At 40.2% G+C, this 26,512-nt stretch overlaps 1 protein-coding gene across 2 annotated transcripts in view; it reads right to left on the bottom strand.

Moving 5' to 3' along the window:
• LOC106575122 (neural cell adhesion molecule 2) overlaps nt 1-26,512 on the bottom strand; it is a 433,746-nt gene that overhangs the window by 99,805 nt on the left and 307,429 nt on the right. For both annotated transcript variants that reach the window (XM_014151337.2, XM_014151338.2), the window contains exons 3-5: nt 19,623-19,829; nt 17,067-17,222; nt 14,404-14,541 (exon numbers count right to left, since the gene is read on the bottom strand). In XM_014151337.2, coding sequence (XP_014006812.2) covers nt 14,404-14,541; nt 17,067-17,222; nt 19,623-19,829 — 501 coding nt within the window. The remainder of the gene's footprint in view (nt 1-14,403; nt 14,542-17,066; nt 17,223-19,622; nt 19,830-26,512) is intronic.

The following is a 26,512-nucleotide window of genomic DNA, read 5'->3' as shown; positions in this document are numbered from 1 at the left end:
TGCTGGCTGATAGTCAGCTTACTGACAGGCCGGTGACAGCTCTATATTACAACTCTGTTTATCTGTTCTCACTCGGACTGCACAGTCCATTTCTCTGTCTACTCTCAATCACTCTCTGTATGTCTCTCGCTCTCTCAAACAGTTGCACATGTGAACATACGCACCTGCGCCTAAACAGACACACATACACACGCATGCATGCACACACACAACCCCCCACACACATCCGCACACTTCAACTTTCTCACTCATCATTATTCACAATTCACTCAGGGTTATCTGTAATCATGGTATCATCCACATTAATGTAGACGTGTTTAGAAACATTCTATTCTTATTTACAATGAAAAGAAATGTACCATTAACTTCAATTGGGAACAAAATTATCTGAAACACAACCAAAATGAACTGAAAATGCATCCAACAAATTTGTAGTCACAAGCTTGACATAGTGATTGAGTGCTTGGAATATGGGACCAAATACTATACTTGTGACTACTTTATGTACAAGAATCTATAGGGGTGTCAATAATTTGGACCTCTAGCTTTTTGAGAAAAAAGTATTACTTGTTAAACAAAACCTCTTTCTCTAAGCAATTGTATTAGTATATATGTATATAAAATAGCATAACTCAGTATTTGAATCATTATTGCTCATCTTTATCAAGGGACCCCACTGTATATGAATATAAAAACGTTTCAAGCTTCAGGCTATTGAAACGACCAAGCAATATCAATAGCATGTGTTTTATTCTGTACTACTGTGCCCCAGGTTGAGCTGAGACAGAATGTCTCTCTCTCAGACAAGATAAGACATTGATTTGCTTGCCAATCGAACACCATTCTCTCAAGTCCCTGATCCGATACAGTCCATTCCCAAATCAGTGAGCCTCATTGAAAACAGCTGAGTTAATGGGAGACCCATGCTAGGCACAGAGACATCAAAAGAGCAAATCAGCAACACACTAAGTAGCCGAGATAATACATGTTTAATCTCCTTTATCATTTCAATTTCAAAGACTTGGAGAAGAAGAACGGTTGAGAGATATATGGGGGGGAAACTCATGCTCCCTTGTGCACACAAACATATGGCAATAGACCAAAAATGCACAAAAATGCACACATTTGCATGCACACATGCACAAGCACGCACGCACACACTAACACATATAAATTAACTAATTCATTTTTTGATCATGCAGTGTAATTGACTGTAATCAATCACCAAAAAAATTGTTCAAAAATCTACCTAAATCAAACTTATTTCTGAAGGTCGTCTGAACAATGATGAGTTTGAAAAGGCTACAACTCCATTTGCATTTAAAAGTTGCTTCAATTGGAAACGTTGAGGAAAGGACAGGTGTAGCTGATGGGTATCAGCCTCAAATGACTCAGCCTCTTCACCGGCAACGTTTTCTTTTCAGCCAGCCAATCAGAAGAGGAGGAGGACACCCTGCTGAGTTGACCCCTATCCACTAGCCAATCAGCGGGAGGCTAGCCCTCTGCCACTTCCTCCTCTATCTCTCGCTTTGATGATAATGTCGGAGTCTGAGATGGAAGGGTACGCTAGACTAGCCACACTGTCTGCATGATAATGTCAATGCTAATACTAATCAAAAACATTGTAGCCGTATCGCAGTTTACTCCATTATAGACCAACTCTGTACTGACTGACAAACTGACTGATGCAATGATTCCCCCCTCAACTAAACTTCTAACTATGTTTTACATTTACATTTAAGTCATTTAGCAGACGCTCTTATCCAGAGCGACTTACAAATTGGTGCATTCACCTTATGATATCCAGTGGAACAACCACTTTACAATAGTGCATCTAAATCTTTTAAGGGGGGGGGGGGGGTTAGAAGGATTACTTTATCCTATCCTATTTTACACGACTAGTTGGTTGAATCTATAGTTTCATATATAATTCTGAGGCTTGGGGAAAATTATACACACTTTGGAACAAGCTGTGTTACAGACTGAGTAAAACACACAAATGACTACACTTCAAAGTCCAGAAGGACCTTGTATTTATCTTACTTGGGGCCCTACTTTGAGTGTTTCTTTCTTTAGTGTTTCACTTATTGTCTCCTAAGATCTAGTTCACTTCTTAGGGCACGAATGACTATACTTCAAATTCCATTAGGACCACATATAGTATCTATGCTTCTTAGGAGGGCCTTACTTTGGGCTCTTTAGAGGGGTTTCCTTCCCTCCGTTCTACTTAGTGTTCCCCTCCTTAGGTTAGTCTTAGTCTCTCCTTATTTCCTCCCTCTAAGAAAGCTCCCACTGGGCACACCATCTTTTTTTAACGTGGATAATTTTTGGTTGAGACCTTGATAAATGAGATTACAACCTATATTCCCCTTCTCAAAAAGTTTGTTGAATTTTCCAATGTGTTCTCACTATGCTTTCAACCATCTAAAAGCACATCCACATTCTAAAATGGAATAACGTCAGATTTTTGGTTTAGTTGTCACCTAAATGTATATCACTGCACTTTCAACCGTTTAAAAGCACAGCAAATTTCAAATGGGTATACAATGTCAGACATTTTGTTAATTTATACAACAGATGAATGTGATTTCACTGTGCTTTATCTAATAGCAGAACCAAATGACCTGTATTGCAGTTGAGATTACATTACATGATCAATGCCAATCGAAATTCTGAGTACAGTATTACAGCAATTGTGAAGATCACCACAGACCTGCGATGAGCTATGCACGCTTTCTATGATTACACAAGAAATTATTTATAATAACATTAACTAGGTTTCCATCCAATTGGCGAGAGATTTTCATGCAAATATTCTAAAATCTGCATAAAAACAATGTGCAAATGTTCCCACTAGAGATGTGTTTCCATCAAATTGACTTGTTGCTTATAAAGTGCGTGATGACGTAGTGTACATAAAAATTACTTTTGCGGTTAGGTTCCCAAGTATCAAATGAAAAAAGACTATTTAAACGGGATTCTAGCGCAGTTTGTAGAGAAGAGTATTAGGTCTAAGTGAAGAGAAAAAAATAAAGGGTGGTGGTACTGTTTTTGCAAGGATAGTATGTTAACTTGAAATACTTCGAGAATAAAGTGGCAATATTTTGAGAATAAAGTGCCAATATTTTGAAAATAGAGTAGCAATACATCAATAATATATTGGCAACATTTTGTGAATAAAGTCACAGTTATAATTCAAGATTAAAGTATGGGTTTTTGCTGATTAATTCCATGCCTCCTTGGTTCCCTGATGCTGTTCTTTGAAATGCCTGAGTTAGATGACTGGTGAAACTATACTTTAGAAAAGGCTTTAGTAAAAAGGAAATCCTTGCTCTTTTAGAACATAATATGCATATTATTATAAGAATAAGGACCTGGAAGAGGTTGTGCCACAGATTGGGTATTTTCAGAAGGAGGAACCACACAAACTAGGATGAGATATTTCATCCAAGTCGATGTGGTTACATCCAGTGCACTCGGAAAGTATTCAGACCATTTCCATTTTTTGTTACGTTACAGCCTTATTCTAAAATGGATTAAATAATGTTTTCCCTAATCAATGTACACACAATACCCCATAATGACAAAGCAAAAACAAGTATTACAAATAAAAAGCAGATACCTTATTTACATGTATTCAGACCCATTGCTATGAGACTCGAAATTGAGCGCAGGTGCGTCCTGTTTCCATTGATCATCCTTTAGATGTTTCTACAGCTAGATTGGAGTCCACCTGTGTTAAAGTAAATTGATTGGACATGATTTAGAAAGGCACAGACCTGTCTATATAAGGTCCCACAGTTGACCGCGCATGTCAGAGCAAAAACCAAGCCATGAGGTCAAAGGAATTGTCCTTAGAGCTCCGAGACAGGATTGTGTCAAGGCACAGATCTGGGGAAGGGTACCAAAAAATTTGGAACCACCTAGAGCTGGCCGCCTGGCCAAACTGAGCAGGGTGGCTTGGTCAGGGTGGCGACCAAGAACCTGATGATTACTCTGACAGAGCTCCAGAGTTCCTCTGTGGAGATGGGAGGACCTTCCAGAATGACAACCATCTATGCAGCACTCCACCAATCAGGCCTTTATGGTAGAGTTGCCAGGTGGAAGCCACTCCTCAGTAAAAGGCACATGACAGCCCACTAGAGTTTGCAAAAAGGCACCTAAATACTCTCAGACCATGAGAAACAAGATTCTCTGGTCTGATGAAACCAAATGTGAACTCTGGAGGAAACCTGGCACCATCCATATGGTGAAGCGTGGTGGTGGCAGCATCATGCTGTGGGGATGTTTTTCAGCAGAAGGGACTGGGAGACTAGTCAGGATTAAGGGAAAGATTAACAGAGAAAAGTACAGCGAGATCCTTGATGAAAACCTGCTCTAGAGAGCTCAGGACCTCAGACTGGGGCGAAGTTCCACCTTCCAACAGGACAATGACCCTAAGCACACAGCCAAGACAACGCAGGAGTGGCTTCGGGACAAGTCTCAATGTCCTTGAGTGGCCCATCTAGAGCCCGGACTTCAACCCGTTCGAACATTACTGGAGAGACCTGAAAATACCTGTGCAGCAACGCTCCTCATCCAACCTGGCAGAGCTTGAGAGGATCTGTAGAGAAGAATGTGAGAAACTCCCCAAATACAGGTGTGCAAAGCTTGTAGCGTCATATCCAAGAAGACTCAAAGCTGTAATCGCTGCCAAAGGCACTCAAGGGTCTGAATACTTATGTAAATGTGATCTTTTTTAAATGTATTTTTAAAATTTGCTAACATTTCTAAAAGCCTATTTTTTGCTTTGTCATCATGGGGTATTGTATGTAGATTGATGAGGAAAAAAATCTATTTAATACATTTTACAATAAGGCTGTAAATGTAACAAAATGTGAAATTTATAGACGGGTGGATTGTGTGTACAGTCGTGACCAACAGTTTTGAGAATGACACAAATATTAATTTTCACAAAGTCTGCTGCCTCAGTTTGTATGATGGCAATTTGCATATACTCCAGAATGTTATGAAGAGTGATCAGATGAATTGCAATCAATTGCAAAGTCCCTCTTTGTCATGCAAATGAACTGAATCACAAAAAAACATTTCCACTGCATTTCAGCCCTGCCAATAAAGGACCAGCTGACATCATGTCAGTGATTCTCTCGTTAACACAGGTGTGAGTGTGTTGTTTGGGGCATCCGGAAAAAAGCTTGTCCGGAGAAGACAAGGTGAGCGCTACCATCAGTCCTGTGTCATGCCAACAGTAAAGCATCCTGACACCATTCATGTGTGGGGTTGCTTCTCAGCTAAGGGAGTGGGCTCACTCACAATTTTGCCTAAGAACACAGCCATGAATAAAGAATGGTACCAACACATCCTCCGAGAGCAACTTCTCCAAACCATCCAGGAACAGTTTGGTGACGAACAATGCCTTTTCCAGCATGATGGAGCAACTTGCCATAAGGCAAAAGTGATAACTAAGTGGCTCTGGGAACAAAACATTGATATTTTGGGTCCATGGCCAGAAAACTCCCCGGACCTTAATCCCATTGAGAACTTGTGGTCAAATCCTCAAGAGGCAGATAGACAAACAAAAACCCACAAATTCTGACAAACTCCAAGCATTGATTATGCAAGAATGGGCTGCCATCAGTCAGGATGTGGCCCAGAAGTTGATTGACAGCATGCCAGGGCAGATTGCAGAGGTCTTTAAAAAGAAGGGACAACACTGCAAATATTGACTCTTTGCATCAACTTCATGTAATTGTCAATAAAAGCCCTTGAAACTTATGAAATGCATGTAATTATACTTCAGTATTCCATAGTAACATCTGGCAAAAATATCTAAAGACACTGAAGCAGCAAACTTTGTGGAAATTAATATTTGTGTCTTTCTCAAAACTTTTGGCCTCGACTGTATATGCAGGTGTGTGTGTGGGCGGTAAAAACAAATTGCCTCCAATCTAATCAATCTACCCAGGCTATTGTTATTTTTTTCTGATTGTGGATATTACATTGAAAATCTGACATTGTTTTAACCTCTTGACGGTCGCCTAGGATAGGGGGCGCTACAGCGATTTTTGAAAGAAATACGTGCCCATTTTAAACAGCCTCCTACTCAAACTCAGAAGCTAGGATATGCATATAATTAATAGTTGTGGATAGAAAACACCCGAAAGTTTCTAAAACGGTTTGAATGGTGTCTGTGAGTATAACAGAACTCATATGGCAGTCAAAACCCCAAGACAGATCGTAACAGGATGTGGAATTCTGAATTGCGGACTCAACTTCATCACTTTGCCTATAAATCACACCGTGAGCTATGGTTCATTGAGCACTTCCTATGACTTCCACTTGATGTCCCCAGTCTTTACAAAGTGGTTTGAGTCTTTTACTGTGAAAACTGACTGAATGAGAGGCTGTTGATCTTGGTCACATGGGGAGGGTCGTTACTATTATGACGCGGGTGCCCCTGGCTACCCTCCCCTTTCGAAACGTTTTGAAAGACAATGCAGCCGTCCCCCTTGAATATTATTGGAGCTCTGGTTGAAAAAGGCCCTAAAGATTTATGTTATACAACGTTTGACATGTTTGAACGAAATTAAATATATTTTTTTAGCATTTTGGTGAGAGAGAAGTCCCGCGGACGACGGTACATTTGGAGCAGCCTTCAGAACGCACTAACAACAAGAAGCTATTGGGACATAAAGGACTAACTTTTTTGAACGAAAATACATTTTTTGTGGACCTGGGAATCCCTGGAAGTGCCTTCTGATGAAGATAATCAAAGGTAAGGGATTATTTACAATAGTATACAAGAGTAGATTTGATATGCGATTGTTCCAAGATGGCGCTGACCTGTAACGGTAGCCTATTTTTCTGAGTATCGCATCCCCTTTTATCGCAAAGTGTGATTACCCAGTAAAGTTATTTTTAAATCTGGCATTGCGGGTGCTTTCACGAGATGTTAATCTATAATTCTTAGAATGACAATATTACATTTTAACCTGTTATGGCTAGGGCGCAGTATTTTCACGGCTGGATAAAAAACGTACCCGATTTAATCTGGTTACTACTCCTGCCCAGTAACTAGAATATGCATATATTATTGGCTTTGGATAGAACACACTCCAAAGTTTCTAAAACTGTTTGAATGGTGTCTGTGAGTATAACTGAACTCATATGGCAGGCAAAAACCTGAGAAGATTTCATGCAGGAAGTGGCCTGTCTGACAAGGTGTCGTTCTTCTTGTCTCTGTTTATTGAAGAGTGAGGATCTTAGCTGTCCCGTGACACTTCCTACGGCTGCCATAGGCTCTCAGAAGGCGGCAAGAATACTGAATCGTGGCTTTGCAGGCTCTGGCTGAAAAAAAGTAGCGCGTTTGGGTAGTGGCTGGTTACAGTACTGTGAGACTCAGGCTCGTGCCCGCGTCGACCGAAAGCTTTGTTTTCTTTCCTCTGTTTAGCTAAATGGACATTCCCGGTCGGAATATTATCGCTTTTTTACGAGAAAAATGGCATAAAAATGGATTGTAAACAGCGGTTGACATGCTTCAAAGTACGGTAATGGAATATTTAGATTTTTTTTGTCACGAATTGCGCCATGCGCACGACCCTGATTTACCATTTCGGATAGTGTCTGGGACGCACGAACAAAACGCCGCTATTCGGATATAACGATGGATTATTTTGGACCAAACCAACATTTGTTATTGAAGTAGCAGTCCTGGGAGTGCATTCTGACGAAGACAACAAAAGGTAATCAAACTTTTATAATAGTAAATCTGATATTGGTGAGTGCTAAACTTGCCGGGTGTCTAAATAGCTAGCCCGTGATGGCTGGGCTATGTACTTAGAATATTGCAAAATGTGCTTTCACCAAAAAGCTATTTTAAAATCGGACATAGAGTGCATAGAGGAGTTCTGTATCTATAATTCTTAAAATAATTGTTATGCTTTTTGTGAACGTTTATCGTGAGTAATTTAGTAAATTGTTAGCAAATTCCTCCGGAAGTTTGCGGGGGGTATGCTAGTTCTGAACGTCACATGCTAATGTAAAAAGCTGTTTTTTTATATAAATATGAACTTGATTGAACAAAACATGCATGTATTGTATAACATAATGTCCTAGGTGTGTCATCTGATGAAGATCATCAAAGGTTAGTGCTGCATTTAGCTGTCTTCTGGGTTTTTGTGACATTATATGCTAGCTTGAAAAATGGGTGTCTGATTATTTCTGGCTTGGTATTCTGCTGACATAATCTAATGTTTTGCTTTCGCTGTAAAGCCTTTTTGAAATTGGACAGTGTGGTTAGATAAAGGAGAGTCTTGTCTTTAAAATGCTGTGAAATAGTCATATGTTTGAAAAATTGAAGTTTTTGTATTTTTGAGGAATTTGTAATTCGCGCCACGCCTATCATTGGATATTGGAGCAGGTGTTCCGCTAGCGGAACGTCTAGATGTAAGAGGTTAAAAATGTTTTCGAATAGTAATTTAGTAAATTGTAGCGCTGTTTCACCGGATGCATTTGAGGGAAAATAGTTAGTCAACGTCACGCGCCGATGTAAAATGCTGTTTTTATATATAAATGTGAACTTTATCGAACAAAATAATGCATGTATTGTGTAACATGATGTCCTAGGAGTGTCATCTGATGAAGATTGTCAAAGGTTAGTGCTGCATTTAGCTGTTTTTTGGTTATTTGTGATGCATGTGGTTGGTCGGAAAATGGCTATGTGAATACTTTGACGATATACTCCTCTAACATTATCTAATGTTTTGCTTTTGCTGTAAAGCCTTTTTGAAATCGGACAACGTGGTTCGATTCAGGAGAGGTGTATCTATAAAACGATATAAAATCGTCCTATATTTGAAAAAAAATGACATTTTTCTATTGTTCGGTTATGAATATGGCGAAATGATTTTAAGCTGGATGTTGATTCCGCATACGGGACGGAGAACTTCAAGATTAAAGGTACAAATGCAAAATATTTCATATAAGGTTTGTTTTTTTGTGACATAATCCTGTGGTTGAAATTTCACCCTTAAATCAACAATTTCCGTTGGTGGCAGTGAAAGATGGCGGACTGAAGTTGGCGGTGCAGAATGCCTTGTGAAAAAGCTTAGAAATGAATGTCCCTAAACTGACCAAATAATAATACTTTTACGCTGATCTGCTCACTCGTGAGCAACAACATCAAAACTGGAAAATAACTCAAACCAACTTGTTAGGCTGGAGAATTTTATCGACAAACACTACCAACGCAGTCAGAACATGGCGGAGGGTAAACACGTAAGGAATGGAGAACCAACTTCTAAAACAAAAAAATGCAATAAGAGACTCTTCGATTGACACAGATTACATATTTTCACCACCACGGTAAGCGTGGAAATCAAACTGCTAAAATCTCAAATTTATAAATTAGGCGTACCTGAGTTAGTCCTTAAAGATACATGAGGTGAAGAAGAGCCTTGAAATGAGTGATGAGAAAGCCGCGACACTGGAAAAGGAAACTGAAAAGCTGAATGGTACAGTCAATGTTATTGAAGCTGACTTTAACGAACTTAAGAGAGAACAATTTGTTGAGTGAATCCCTACTTGATATAAAGTTGAAGTCGGAAGTTTACATACACCTTAGCCAAGTACATTTATGCAAAATGTTTTTAACAATTCCTGACATTTAATCTGAGTAAAAATTCCCTGTTTTAGGTCAGTTAGGATCACCACTTTATTTGAATGTGAAATGTCAGAATAATAGTATAGTAGAGAGTGATTTTTTTCAACTTTTATTTCAACACATTCCCAGTGGGTCAGAAGTTTTGATACACTCAATTAGTATTTGGTAGCATTGCCTTTAAACTGTTTAACTTCGGTCAAATGTTTTTGGAGCAGTAGCCTTCCACAAGCTTCCCACAATAAGTTGGGTGAATTTTGGCCCATTCCTCCTGACAGAGCTGGTGTAACTGCGTCCGGTTTGTAGGCCTCCTTGTTCGCACACACTTTTTCAGTTCTGCCCACAAATTTTCTGTAGGATTGAGGTCAGGGCTTTGTGAGGGCCACTCCAATACCTTGACTTTGTTGTCCTTAAGCAATTTTGCCACAACTTTGGAAGTATGCTTGTGGTCATTGTCCATTTGGAAGACCCATTTACAATCAAACTTTAACTTCCTGACTGATGTCTTGAGATGTTGCTTCAATATATCCACATAATTTTCCTGCCACATGATGCCATCTATTTTGTGCACCAGTCCCTCCTGCAGTCCCTCCTGCAGCAAAGCACCCCCACAACATGATGCTGCCACCCCCGTGCTTTACGGTTGGGATGGTATTCTTTGGCTTGCAAGCCTCCCCCTTTTTCCTCCAAACATAACGATGGTCATTATGGCCAAACAGTTATATTCTTGTTTCATCAGACCAGAGGACATTTCTCCAAAAAGTACGATCTTTGTCCCCATGTGCAGTTCCAACCGTAGTCTAGCTTTTTTATGGCGTTTTTTTGAGCAGTGGCATCTCCTTTCGTGAGTGGCCTTTCAGGTTATGTCGATATAGGAGTGGATATAGATACTTTTGTACCTGTTTCATCCAGCATCTTCACAAGGTCCTTTGCTGTTGTTCTGGGATTGAATTGCACTTCTCGCACCAAAGTACATTCATCTCTAGGAGACAGAACGCATCTCCTTCCTGGGCGGTATGACGGCTGCGTGGTCCCATGGCGTTTATACAGATGAACGTGGTACCTTCAGGCATTTGGATATTGCTCCCAAGGATGAACCAGACTTGTGGAGGTCTACAATTGTTTTCTGAGGTCTTGGCTGATTTCTTTTGATTTTTCCATGATGTCAAGCAAAGATGCACTGAGTTTGAAGGTAGGCCTTGAAATACATCCACAGGTACACCTCCAATTGACTAAAATTATGTAAATTAGCCTATCAGTAGGTCCTAAAGCCATGACATCATTTTCTGGAATTTTCCAAGCTGTTTAAATGCACAGTAAATTTAGTGTGTGTAAACTTCTGACCCACTGGAATTGAGATACAGTGAATTATAAGCGAAATAATCTGTCTGTAAACAATTGTTGGAAATATTACTGCGTAATTGTCATGCACAAAGTAGATGTCCTAACCGACTTGCCAAAACTATAGCTTGTTAACAAGACATTTGTGGAGTGTTTGAAAAACGAGTTTTAATGACTCCAACCTAAGTGTATGTAAACTTCCGAATTCAACTGTACAGACAACATCAATGGGTGAAAATCTGGTGCTTACCGGAATTAAAGAGAATGAAGGTGAGGAGCCAGAGAGAGTAGTGAAATAATTCATGGTTAAAGCACTGCAGATCCTAGGCTACATTGTTGACCAAATTAATCCTAAACACGTACATCGTTTTGGACAGAGAGAACAGCGATTGCATCCTTTAAAGACAGAGTAGTGGTTAAAAACCCGGGCAAAAGACTCGCCAACTTTAAATTGCAGAATGACGCAAAATACTGTATCCACTCTCAATGAAATAATAAAATATAACAATGAATAAAGAAATTATAACTACACTATAGTATTCAAGTTAGGGAATGTTGTAAAATAATTTGTATTCTATTTTTATTGTTGTGTAGGAAAATGGGTTGCCTGTTTGATTGGAAAAGCGTGATGAGTTAAATGAGTGAGTAAGGAAAACGGTTGCAAATGCCAGAGCCCATGTGTGTCTGCAAGCAGGAGTTGTGACAGAGCGAGTCTTCACTCTTGCGTAGATAGGGGATATACACTACCGTTCAAAAGTTTGGGGTCACTTAGAAATGTCCTTGTTTTTGAAAGAAAAGTTGTAAAAAAATTGTCCATTAAAATAACATCAAATTGATCAGAAATACAGTGTAGACATTGTAAATGTTGTAAATGACTATTGAAGCTGGAAACGGTAGATTTATTTATGGAATATCTACATAGGTGTAGAGAGACTCAGCAACCATCACTCCTGTGTTCCAATGGCACGTTGTGTTAGCTAATCCAAGTGCATCATTTTAAAAGACTAATTGATCATTTGAAAACTATTTTGCAATTATGTAAGCACAGCTGAAAATTGTTGTCCTGACGGTAGTGTAAATACGTAAAATAATACATACAGTACCAGTACCAGTCAAAAGTTTGGACACAAAAACTCATCCAAGTGTTTTTCTTTATTTTTACTATTTTCTACATTGTTGAATAATAGTGAAGACATCACAACTATGAAATAACACATATGAAATCATGAAGTAACCAAAAAAAGTGTTAAACATAGTTCATAGTTCTGATGTCTTCACTATTATTCTACAATGTAGAAAATAGTAAAAATAGAGAAAAACCCTGGAATGAGTGGGTGTGTACAAACTTTTGACTGGTAATGTATATGTTTACAAAACATATATGGGGATTGGAAATTATGCACACAATTACACTGATAGAAGCCACAATCTATCTGCAATATTAAAGCTGATCACCCCTTGAAAAAATAAATACATACAAATAAAAATAATTCAGTTGATGACTTTTTTTTCAAATCCAATGTATTTTCCACGTAGATTCCACGTCACAATAAGTTGACAAATTACACTGAAACAACATTGATTCAACCAGTTTGTGCCGAGTGGGTTACTTCTGAGTTTTTCCTTCTCTCAGTCGGACACACTCCATAGTGATGGCGGCGGTGGACTGTCCCATCTCCGTAGCCGGATCGCGGGTGTCATGTTGCCAGGCGGATAATAGGACTCGCCTCAATGAGCAAGCTTATTGGATCTTCCTCACAACTATAAGTGGTGCTCTAAATTGAACGCAATCCGTGTTTTTTTTTTTGCCGAGTGCGTTCATTACATTAGGTGGGAAGAGCTAGATAGCCGAGACAATATTGTGGGCGCTCATGCATAACCTGTGCTTATAGCTCACGAGAGATCACATTTCAATCACTCCCGAAACGCTCTGAGGTGGCTCGCCTTCCTGGCTTCTCTGGGGCCTTGCTGAGAACAAATTAGGTAATTAAAAATGACAACCTTTTGCTTTTTGAGCTACAAAACCCCGAGCTGGCGTTAATTGAAATCTTCAATCACAGAAATAGTGGGAGTATATAGGAAATCAAAGGAGCGGTGGCAGCCAAACTGACCATCATTAAGTAGCTCTATAACGAGCCTGTCTAGATCAGTGAGTCTGTTCTTTCTCTCAAACTATGCCGATCTGAGGTGAATGCTCAGATCTTATGTTCAACACAGTACAATTCAGTGACTCCACAGTTCTGTTGGAGCCACTGCCTTTGTAGCGATGGTGGTTTGAAACTACACTTGCGTGATGAGTAACCTTGCTTGAGACCTGAACTTGCACTGGCCATCCAATATCTTGCCCAGGCCTCACCTCAGTTGGCTAATAGTCTTGTAACACGCAGGAGACCTAGAATCAAACCGCTGTCCATCACACTTCCACCTACACCACAGGATGCTGCTGAGGGGAAAACGGCTCATAATAATGTCCGGAATGGAGCAAATGAAATGGCATCAAACACAAGGAAACCATGTGTTTGATACCATTCCACAAATTCTGCTCAAGCAACTTACCACGAGCCCGTTCTCCCCAATTAAGGTGACACCAACCTCCTGTGACCTACACAATAAACACGATTAATTCTGAATCAATGACCCGATTCTTACACACCAGGTATGATTATCTTTGTGTCAATAACTCAAAAGAGAACCCGAATTGAATCAGAGCAGAGATTTTTGCCACTATTGACAATCCAATCCCCGCCACCGAAGACAGACGTTCCTGCTTTGTGTGAGACCAAGTGTCTCTGGACCGATAAGCGTTTCATTTTGCCCGTGGTCCTGGGGTGCGATTGTTTAGGAGCTGGCAAACCTGTGCCTGTGTCAGCGCTGTAACTGTGGAGTGTAGGAGGGGTGAATGATTCTGTCTCACTAGGTGACTCTATTCTCACCCTGAGAGGAGCAACAATTCTGTATGCCACCGATCGATACGCCCCAGTGCCTGGCCTAAGAGAGCTTTACAATGTGGCTCTGTATAGGGCTTCTCATCCTTAACACCACTGCTGTATGGCTGCTATTGTAGAAGGGACCACTGTATATGGTCAGATAGGCTTTTGATATGTGCAAAACGAGAGCAGGTAGCCGTACTGTATGCTACGCTAGTCTTCATAAGTCTGTTCTGAGATCAGGCCCGGCTGCTACTGTGAGAGGAAAAATATGTCTGGGTAGGTTACGTTTGAATGATTCTGAGTTGTTGAGCTTTGATCCTTCAGAGAACCAAGGTTACATATATATCTGAACGTTTTGGATATGATAGTCAAGGGGAGAGTAGGTATGCTATGCTAACTAGGTGGCTAACTCTTCGTTCACCCCTGCATATGACTGGATAGGTATTAGCTACAGTGGACGCAATAGCTACTCACCATTCACCACTACCTCGATGTCAACAAAGTCGATCTCGCCGCGGGCCTCCACTCGCGCTTCGCAGCGGTACACGCCCTCGTCCGCTTTGGTCACCTTGTGGATCTGCAGGTTGTTGTTGGGCAGCACCTGGAACCTGCCTTCACAGGAGAGAGGGCAGGAGAGAAATAGAGGGTGGGGGGGGGGGGCGTAGAGATAGAGTGACAGGGGAGCGATAGAGAGAGATATAGGGGGATAGAGCATGAGAAAGAAAGGTTGAACGAGAGGGGTAGAGAGTTAGAAAGAGACGGGAAATATGGAAAGAAAGATACAAGGAAAACAATAGAAAGGAAGTCTCATGACTCCAGTCACATACTTTCTATCAAATAATATTTTCATAAACCTTCACCATTTTTAGCTTTTAAAAATAAAGTTAGCTAAGCGATGTGAGATAAATACTTTAGTAATTAGGTCTGCAGTTCACAAAAAGTTTCCCATCCTTTATTGTTGTCACTGGCAGATAAGTGAGAACCCTATCTCTCTCTGTCAAGCGCAAAGGTATTTATAACCTTGTCCCGTAATTAGCGTAGAATAAAAAAAATACACTGCCATCTCTACCTTTAATCATTACCGCACGGCAAGGGGAGATAGGCCCTTCCCTTCAACGCACTTTGAAATTCAATTAATAAACCTAACTACATTCAAAGATTTCAAACAAATCTTTTTCCTAATCAGCCCAGGAAGTCTGTCTATGTGATGGGTGGATGAGGGGGAAAGTGTAGGAGGAGGAAAAGTAATGATTGGGTGACAGAGTATTGGTAAACAAGTCTGAACCTGCAAATTAACTTCTGTCCATCATGAACGAGCCATGAAGGTTTCCAATAGTCGAAGATACATTTCATTTCTTCTCCGTTCTTTCTCAGCCCCAAGATGTGTTCCAATAATCTAAGATACATTACTTTCCCTCTCCTATCATTCTAGCCCCCGAATGTGTTCTTGTCACGCCCTGATCTGTTTCACCTGTCCTTGTCTCCACCACCCTCCAGGTGTCGCCCATCTTCCCCACTTATCACGTTTTCTGTCTGTGTGTCAGTTCATTTTGTTTGTTCAAGTCAGCCTGCGTTTTGTCTCAGCTCCTGCTTTTCCCCAGTCTCTCTTTATCCTCGCCCTCCTGGTTTTGACCCTTGTCTGTCCTGACTCTGAGCCTGCCTGCCATCCTGTGCCTCTACTCTGGATTACCGACCTCTTCCTGACCTGACCCTGGGCCTGCCTGCGGTCCTGTGCCCCGACTCTGGATTACCGACCTCTGCCTGACCTGACCCTGGGCCTACCTGCCGTCCTGTACCTTTGCCCCACTACTCTGGATCGACCCCTGCCTGCCTTGACCTGTTGTTTGCCTGCCCCTGTTGTTGTAATAAACATTGTTACTTTAACACTGTCTGCACTTGGGTCTTACCTGAAACCTGATAGTTCTAATAGTCTAAAACAACTTTCTCTTCTCCTTTCTTTCTAAGCCATAGGATGTGTTCCAATCTAAGACACCGTTCTTTCCTTCTCCATTCCTCCTTAGTTACAGGATGTGTTCCAATAGTATACAACACTTTGTTTCCTTTCCTTTTAGGAGAAATGATCTGAAAGAACTCATTTAATGAAGAAAAAGTAAAGTAGAGAAATATGAAGGAATAATTTCCTGTGCTGTCACTTATAGTATCAGTGTTCAAGACAGATGGAATATCCCCTTCATATCCCAACATACTGTATGTCAACAACATAAGCACACAAAAAATAAGTGAAAAAATAATACAAAATAAAGTAAAAATAAATAATAATAATAATAATATATTCTGTTCTTTCACTATTCAGTAGCCATGAAGAAAGGAAGATGTGATTCCCACAGATCTCAACAACATGGCAGCGAGCATCAGACCACCGACTGACATTTGCATCCTCTACTCTCCATCTTCTAGGCAGGCTCGTTAACATGTTTTATTGTCCAACAATATGTTTAATGAAATCACATGCTGTGGCTTTTATTGTTAGAACTTGCTATTTATAGCCTCAAACCCCTGACAGAATCTGGGGAATATATTTTTCATAATATTGGTTTGTTTACATAGGTTACATCCCAAAAGGCACCCTATTCCCTATATAGTGCACTATGTTTGAACAGGGCCCATAGGGCACTTGTCAAAAGTAGTGCACTACATAGGGAATAGGGTGCCATTTGGGACACACTAGTAAGCACATTTATTCAACTGATGTCTCGAAACGGTGTGTGAAGCAATCTGACATATAAACTGAATTCATTTAATGTTAAATATTTTGATGCGCTAGCAAACCGTTAATTGGCTTCTGAAATCAATGATAATGTAATAATCAGCTGCTTCATTAAAAGCAGACTGTAAAATACCATCAAAGAGTGGGCCCAAAAAAATAACAAATATGTGGATCAAACGTATCCAATGACATGTTCACATGAAAATTATTTCTATATGGTCTGTACTGCTCAATAGATTACTTTTCAAGAGTCAAGTTATGTTGCTATTATGGTAGCTACAGTATGCACTTTACAAAGTTAGGCTTTAATTAACCAACTGGTAATTAGGTCCTTATTTTAACAAGCAAATAAGGTTTTCCAGCACATCAACAGAGGCAGCAAGTTTCAAATGACCATAAGCAGACTTACTGTAGTGCTCCTCTGTGATCTCCATGCTCTTGAAGCCCTTTTGGTAGAACCAAGAGACTGCAGGTGCCGGCGAGGCGATGACGTCACACACCACCTCTGCCGCCTCGCCGTGACGGAACTCCTGGGGGGACCTCACGTCGCGGAATGTCAGCTTCTCTGTCAACATAGGAAATTAGGTAACAGGAAGTGAAGTCACATTAGAGACATGTCTTTCCAGGAGAGATTATGTTACAATATTCACGCAAGTATACCATTTAGAATGCATGGCCAGTACATTGCCTCGTTCTAAGTAGTAGGTGAGGGTGGACTTTGGAACAGAGACCGAGTTTGGGAAACCCTGCAGGTGAGTAGAGAGTTAACTCCATTCTATAGAACAAACTGTTTTACATATTGTCTATGGTTCAACACCACTGAGACAACTCAGATTATCTGTGGTCCAAAATAGTCCCATAAACAAACATTCTCACAGCATATTGAATGAATCCTCCCACCCCGAATGTTCTGTTTGTAATCAAATGATTGATTCAACTTGTGCCGGTTTAAAGCTGTGGCACCTGTCTGACAAGCCCTGGCAGGTGGTTGATAGATTTCACTTGGGGAAAGCTGACTTAGAACCTGCGTTTCTCCTCTCTTATAAAACACTCCACCACCCTCTCAGAACCCGTAGTGCTGGCTAGTTCCGTCGACTTATCACACGCCGTATGTGTGTATGGAGAGAAAAATGTTGTGTGTGTGCGTGTGTGTGGCACGTGGAGTGTGTAACACCACCGGGTTATCCACTGTGTGTGGCAAAATGAAAGTGTGCATAAATCACGTGCATGGCCCTATCTATTTCAGTCCCTTCCACTAGATCACTCTGCAACCTAGCACATTAGCATTTTGCAATGTGATTTATGTCAGGCGGCTCTCCAAAACTTGCTTTTTTCTCCTCGCTGCTCTTTAACGTGCCTTGCATCCTCCTGACTCTGAATGTGAGATTCAACCCTCCTCATCTGCCGGTTTCATTCCACGGCACGTTTTAGAGCTGTTCGTGTATACATTTTGTTTTTCATTTTCTCAATCCGTCATTTGGTCTCTCTGTATCTCATTCCCTCACCCCCTCTCTTGTGCTCTGTCAGTCCCTTTAATTCCCTTACCCCCCTCTCTCTCATTCTCTCCCTCTCCTTCTCTCACCACCTCACTCTCAAATTCACTCACCCCTCTCTCTCCAGCTTTCTCTCTCTCTCGCCATCCATTTAATTCCCTCACTTCCTCTCTCTCTCTCTCATACCCCCTCTCTCTCCTTCCCCCAATTCTCTCCCTGGGATTCAAACACGTTGCTGTACTTGTTTTCATTTCCCGTATCCTTTGTCGTTACCCTGCTCGACAAGAAAATCAGTAAGAAAAACAAATCCTCTCGTGTAACAGTCTACCGCTCGCTTGACACCGTCAAATTGGTAGCACAGTGAGAATTTCTCTTCAGTCATTGCCCACATAGCTGCAAGGGCAACTGTCAAAGTGGGGTGACAAGCCAATTTTCTTGGATCTCCCTCAGGTGGGACATCGACTGCCTCCACTGTCTCCTATGTGGATCTCTGTTGGCCGGTGCTGGAAACTCTACACCTGTCAATTACTCAGCAGTGCAGATAATTATAGTCTTTCATCCGTAAGCTATAATAAAGCTATAATTTGAGTTTGAATATGGATAGCTTTCGTCAGGTTGTGAGTTGTGATGCACGAACGCATATAATAATGTCAAGACGTGTGCACGTGTGTATGCAGAATGTCACGACTCACAAATGGTCATGTACAGCACATTTACAGTGGCTTCCATTTTTCATAACATGTGGTGTTTATCACAAGAATATCATGTTCGGTATCGCCTCAGATGGGTGCTGGGTATGCTCAAGCCCTTCAGGTGACTAATCTCCCTGTTACTTCTCATACTTACTGAACACACAGAGCTGAACGGTGGCTGACTGACGTTGTCATGGATACGGCTGCCAAGCTGTAGTGCGTGAGAGAGGAGGTCAGAGGAGGTAGGGGGACTTGTGGAGCGGGTGAGAAAGGTAAGCGCACTCCAGAGGGGGGTGTGTGTGTGCGTGCACACGTGTGTGTGTGTGTGTGGAGGCGTGCGTGGGCATGCCTGTGTGCATATGTACATACACACACAGTACACACACCACACCGGTGATCCAAATCAAGCGTCTGCCAGATGGCTACCAGCGGCAGAACTCCTCCGTGTATCACGTCCCATTAACGACCACATAAGATTCCCTCTCCCATACGATTAGAGCCTGCCTCCGTCGCCTACACACATTCAGTACTATCCATCACACACACCGCCAGACCCAGCGAACAATCATTATACTCTTTAATGGGCAAGTGGGTACAGCGGTGCAATGAAATGTAAATATGGTGTATCTTTATGATCTAACAGAGGAGACGGCGATGTATTCAACTCATGCCTTTGTATGTCTGGAGGACCCTACAGAGGCTGGAATGGATACAGAGGGAATGCAGAGAGTGTGGTGTGTGTGTTCTTCTCTGTTACATATGCATGTAAGTGACACTCACGGTACATCTCCAGCACCATGGTGGCCTCCTGTGTCTGTCCCTGGGCGTCGGTGGTCTGGCAGCGGTAGATGCCCGCGTCCTCCACTACAGCGTTGTAGATGGTCAGCCTGGAGCTGTCCTCCCCGGTGTGCAGGGCCACACGCTGGGATGACACGATACGCTCCCCCTGGGGGTTAAACCACTCCAACTTCACTGGCTCGCCGATCACTGGGGAGGGAGAGAGAACTTATAGGTAACATTAAGGAACTGTAAAAAGAACCAAGCCAAGTAGTAGACTATAGAGCAGTATTTCCCAAACCTCCCCTTGAGTACCCCACCATTAGTTCCACTTATATATTCATAAGCACACCTGAAATAAATGGTAGCCTAATCAGCTCTTTTTCAACATGGGAAAGTTATGCTTCTTTGAAAATTGTTAAACGTGTTATCCCACTTTGGAGACAAGTAGCAGAAAGTGCAGTTTAATGATTTACACACTTTCTAGAGCATTGGTGCCCAGGACGTCGATCGCGTTCGACAGCGAACTTCTTTCTAGTAGACCGCATAAACGTTTTAAAAATGTATGGACATAAAAATATATATTTTTGCAATTCACAGTGTTACCATTGAGTCTGCTTAAAAATAAAGGTCCACAGTTCTGAAGCACCGTAAGCTTTGCTCACAGATTAGCTTCTTTCTTGAATATTATCGCACCGCCAAAATAAAATAAACTGCTTGATTTACATAAAATCAAAAATATAGTTGCTACATTTGTTTTCCAAACTGTTCGCTACCATAGAAACCGTCTGCAGTTAGTAGGTTTCCGTTTCCACGATAGTGAGACCTGTATGTGTCGAGTTGCTATGCTTTATCTTGACCAGGTCGCAGTTGCAAATGAGAACTTGTTCTCAACTAGCCTACCTGGTTAAATAAAGGTGAAATAAAAATGTAATAAAACAGACCTGTAACAGAATATTATTTGTTGTTCCAGTGCTAGTCATTTTTTTTACGACATTTGTTTTGTGAAGTTGCAGTTACGTTTTTAATTTGAGTGCTGGACCAAGCAGCAAGAAATTGAAAATCTACCACTTTCACAGTGAGTGGGAGGAAGATTATTTTTTCACCACAATAAATTCAAAATGTGTGTGTCTGATCTGGCATTCAAACGTTGCTAAGAAGGGAAATGTCGAGAGGCTGTCACGGATTTCGTCGTGTTGTTGAAGGGAAGACCAAAATGCAGCGGGTATGTGGATACTCATTCTTTTCATGGGAAAAAAACGAACAGCATCCACAGGAAAAAACAAAACAATAAACAGGACTCACGACAGTGTTGCAGGCTCAACAAGCAGTGCTCACAAACAATTCCCCACAAACACACAGACAAACACACCCAACTAATATAGGACTCCCAATCAAAGGCAACACCACACACCTGCCTTCAATTGGAAGTCCACCCCAATTAACTATACATAGAACAACCCAACCTAGACAGAACATACAAAACACACTCCTTCTGCCACGCCCTGACCAAAACTTATACACCTACTCCACCTGCTGGTCAGGACGTGACAGAGGCATTTCAAAACTGTTCACAGGAAATATGAAAGTGACTTTCCAGCTAAAAGTGAACTACAGAAGAGAAAAGTAAGAGTTGAAGTCTCAACTAGGTGGCCAAAAATCGATATTTCCAAAGCCAAGCTCAAAATCAAAGGCAGCCACGATTGCATCATGTCAGGTGAGTCGCATACTAGCAAAGCACAAGAAACTGTTCCAGGATGGAGAAATGGTAAAAGAGGCCTTATTAGAGACAGCAGAATCATTGTTTGATGATTTCAAAAGTAAATCAGAAATCATTTCCACTATTAAGAATGTTCAGCTATCCAGGAATATGTTTTCGTTTCAGTGTCCTCCATCTCCTCTAACCGAAGCTAATTGTATGGCTTTTTTCTATTAATAATGTAAAATGAACAGCCATACAGAAAGACTCATGTGAAGGTGAAATTACAGAGGAGGAACTTCTTGATGCAGTTAAAGCCTTTAAGTCCTTTTTTGATATACTCAGAGGACTGTTATAAGCATGTTTTAACCACTTATATGTAAATGGTAGATTATCAGACACTCAACAAGGTCTAATTTCATTATTACTGAAACAGGATACACATGGGAAATATAAAGACCCAGTCTGTAAAAAAATGTGTGACATGTTGTGATGCAAAAATTCTAGCAAAATGTATAGCACAAAGAATTGAAAAGGTATTGTCGGACATTATTCATTCTAATCAGACAGGTTTTTTACATGAGTGATACATTGGAGATAATATGAGGCAAGTACTGGAAACAACAGATACCCTATAAAAAATCTGGGAAACCAGGCCTGCTATTCATAGCGTACTTAGAAACGGCTTTTGATAAAGTACAACTGGAGTTTATATATAAATGCCTGGAACATTTCAATTTTGGAGAAACTCTTATAAAATGGGTTAAAATAATGTATAGTAACACTAGGTGTAAAATAACAAATAATGGCTACATCTCAGAAAGTGTTAAAAAAAAACTGTCCACTATCGGCATATCTACAGTTGAAGTCAGAAGTTTACATACACTTAGGCTGGAAATCATTAAAACTTGTTTTTCAACCACTCCCCAAATTTCTTGTTATAAAACTATAGTTTTGGCAAGTCGGTTAGGACATCTACTTTGTGCATGACAGTAATTTCTCCAACAAATGTTTACAGACAGATTATTTCACTTATAATTCACTGTATCTCAATTCCAGTGGGTCAGAAGTTTACATACAGTAAGTTGACTGTGCCTTTAAACTGCTTGGAAAATTCCAGAAAATGATGTCATGGCTTTAGAAGCTTCTGATAGGCTAATTGACATCATTTGAGTCAATTGGAGGTGTACCTGTGGATGTATTTCAAGGCCTACCTTCAAACTCAGTGCCTCTTTGCTTGACATCATGGGAAAATCAAAATAAATCAACTAAGACCTCAGAAAAAAAATTGTAGACCTCCACAATTCTGGTTCATCCTTGGGAGCAACTTCCAAACGCCTGAAGGTACCACGTTCATCTGTACAAACAATAGTACGGAAGTATAAACACCATGGGATCACACAGCCGTCATACCGCTCAGGAAGGAGACGCGTTCTGTCGCCTAGAGATGAACATACTTTGGTGTTAAAAGTGCAAATCAATCCCAGAGCAACAGCAAAGGACCTTGTGAAGATGCTGGAGTAAACAGGTACAAAAGTTTGTATATTCACAGTAAAACGAGTCCTATATCGACATAACCTGAAAGGCCGCTCGGCAAGGAAGAAGCCCCTGCTCCAAAACCGCCATAAAAAAAAACAGCCTACGGTTTGCAACTGCACATGGGGACAAAGATTTTACATTTTCGAGAAATGTCCTCTGGTCTGATGAAACAAGAATATAACTGTTTGGCCATAATGACCATCGTTATGTTTGGAGGAAAAAGGGGGAGGCTTACAAGCTGAAGAACAGCATCATGTTGTGGGGGTGCTTTGTTGTAGGAGGGACTATTGCACTTCACAAAATAGATGGCATCATGAGGCAGGAAAATTATGTGGATATATTGAAGCAACATCTCAAGACATCAGTCAAGAAGTTAATGCTTGGTCACAAGTGCGTCTTCCAAATGGACAATGACCCCAAGCATACTTCCAAAGTTGTGGCAAAATGGCTGAAGGACAACAAAGTTAAGGTATTGGAGTGGCCATCACAAAGCTCTGACCTCAATCCCATAGAAAATGTGTGGGCAGAACTGAAAAAGTGTGTGCGAGCAAGGAGGCCTACAAACCTGACTCAGTTACACCAGCTCTGGCAGGAGGAACTTATTGTGGGAAGCTTGTGGAAGGCTACCTGAAACATTTGTCCCAAGTTAACCAATTTAAAGGCAATGCTACCAAATACTAATTGAGTGTATGCAAACTTCTGACCCACCGGGGATGTGATGAAAGAAAGAAAAGTTGAAATATATCATTCTCTACTGTTATTCTGACATTTCACATTCTTAAAAGAAAAGTGGTGATCCTCACTGACCTAAGACAGGACATTTTTACGAGAATTAAATGTCAGGAATTGTGAAAAACTGAGTTTAAATGTATATGTAAACTTCTGACTTCAACTGTATTTACTATGGCCATCGAAATGTTAGCTATTAAAATCAGATCAAACAATAATATCAAGGGATTAGAAATACAGGACTTAAAAACAAAGGTGTCATTGTACACTGATGATTCATGTTTTCTTTTAAATCAACAACTTGGATCCCTCCACAGCCTCAGAGGATCTAGAACATGTTTCTGTACTATATTACATAATGGATCATAAAAAAAAAATACTACTTTTACTTTACTGTGTAGTTTACCAATAAAATGGTCTAATGGTGATGTAGATATACATATCCTGAATAAATAAATTCTCACTCCAATACATTTTTATAGAAATGTAGCAAAAATAGGTAAGATCTTGCTGCCATGGAAAGGTAAATAACTTTTTATTTGTTATTAAGGCTTTAGTCATATCCTAGTTTACCTATTTGCTTATGGTCTTGCCTACACTTAAAAGTGTTTTATTATATGAGAAAAAAAAAATCTATTTTATTTGGAATGGCAAGCCAGACAAAATTAAAACGGGCCTATTTATATAATGAATATGAATTTGGAGGGCAGAATTTATTAAATATTAACGCATTAGACCTCTCACTAAAGGCTTCAGTCATGCAAAAGTTATATTTAAATCCAAACTGGTTCTCTAGCAAATTAGTAAGAATGCCTCAACCTGTCATGTCCTGACCAATAAAAGGGGTTATTTGTCATTGTAGTTTGGTCAGGGCGTGGCAGAGGTGTTTGTTTTGTGTGTTTCTGGTTTAGGTTCTATGTTTTCTATGTTTAAATCTAGTTTTCTATGTTGGTGTTTTGGTAGGATCTCCAATTGGTGGCCATATTTAGTTGGGGTTTGTTTCACTTGTGTTTTGTGGGTGGTTATTTTCTGTATAGCCTGTGTGCCTTACGGAACTGTTTCGTCGTTTTGTTTAAGTGTTCACGTTACTTTAAATAAATTAAGAAGATGAGCACTTTACCCACTGCGCCTTGGTCCAATCCTTACGACGCCTATGACACAACCTATGTTCAAGAAGGGCCTTTTTTCCCTTTATTCCGATTACAATCTCTCACTTTCAGTCATTTGACAAATAAATAATCTCCCAAATATCGCTATTTTTAAAACAAGCCATAGAAAGTTGTTTGCAATTTCAATTTAATCCACCAAAAAAGAAAGAACAAATAATACAACAAATATTGTGGTTAAACTCCAATATACTAATTGATAAAATAGGTATAATCTTTGTAAATGATATCATAAATACCACAGGTGGAGTTGTCATACATGCAGCTAACCAAAATTACAACCAACTAATTGCAGCATAACCGCAAATATGGAAGAGGAAAGTAGAAGGGGGGGAAAAGTAAGGAACTTGTCTGTCGGCTCTGCATTAAAGACCATAATTGGTTAAAGAAAATTGTGAGAAATAAAAAAAGTATACCAGTTTCATTTAAGGACCCAAAAATTGGCAGCCGTGCCATATAGATTGCAAAATAGAAGGGAAGAGATTTTTGACGTACCAATTCCATGGCACACGGTTTATGAACTGATACGCAAAACCATGCTGGATTCAAAATTCTTATTATTCTTATTATACAGAATTCTTGCAACCAACAGAATGTTATTTACATAGGGGATACAACCTTCCCAGCTCTGCAGATTTTGCTGCGAAGAGGCAGAATCCTTAGATAATTTGTTTTGGTACTGTCCATATGTAGCTTGTTTTTGGTCACAGATCCAGGAATGGCTGAATAATTGCAACATTTACCTGGAGCTAACCCTGCAGATTGCCCAGTTGTGCTATCTGAAAAGTCAGTCAATCAATAATGTAATAATACTTTTGGCAAAAATGTTTATTTTCAATTTACAATCTGTAGGAACAATGAGAATAGAAAAGTTCAGAATGTTTGTGTAACATCACAGTACAGTTGAAAAATATATGTCAAATAGAAATCCAATATGGAAGGTGTAAAGAGATAGATGGGAGGGGTTGAATGGAGCTGAAGGTTGGGACTAATAACAAGCTAACTAATGTAAAACATACTGTGCCCATAAAATGTGTATAAGTTAAGATTTTTTTTTGAAAGAGCACAGTTTGAAATATATGGCAAATAAAACCGGATGGACATCATAAATATATGGGAGAGGTAGAGGAAGGACAAGAGTTAAAAACAAACAAAAAAAACTATTGTAAAAAAGATGTATAAAGTATGTATAAGCTGGAAATACAGGCATACGCATTGTTGTTCACTAGTTTGCTCCAATTGGGGGAGGGGTAGTAGGGTTGGAAAGTAATAAAGGAAATATATTAAAAAAACGTGTATGAACACTACCGTTCAAAAGTTTAGGGTCACTTAGAAATGTTCTTGTTTTTGAAAGAAAAGCTCATTTTTGTCCAGTAAATTAACATCAAATTGATCAGAAATACAGTATAGACATTGATAAGGTTGTAAATGACTATTGTAGCTGGAAACAACTGAATTTTAATGGAATATCTACATAGGCCCATTATCAGCAACCATCACTCCTGTTAGCTAATCCAAGTTTATGATTTTAAAAGGCCAATTGATCATTAGAAAACACTTTTGCATTTATGCTAGCACAGCTGAAAACTGTCCTGATAAAGAAGCAATAAAACTGGCTGTCACACCCTGACCTGAGAGAGAGGGTTTGTTTCTCTGTGGTGAGGTCAGGGTGTGGGGTGGGCATTCTATGGTTTCTATTTCTTTGTTTTGAGCCGAGTATGGTTCCTAATCAGAGGCAGCTGTCTATCGTTGTCTCTGAT

This window comes from Salmo salar, chromosome ssa17 (assembly GCF_905237065.1).
Source record: "Salmo salar chromosome ssa17, Ssal_v3.1, whole genome shotgun sequence".
Lineage (NCBI taxonomy): Eukaryota > Metazoa > Chordata > Actinopteri > Salmoniformes > Salmonidae > Salmo > Salmo salar.
The sequence above is the reverse complement of the archived record's forward strand: the minus strand, read 5'-3'. Positions and strand labels throughout refer to the sequence as shown.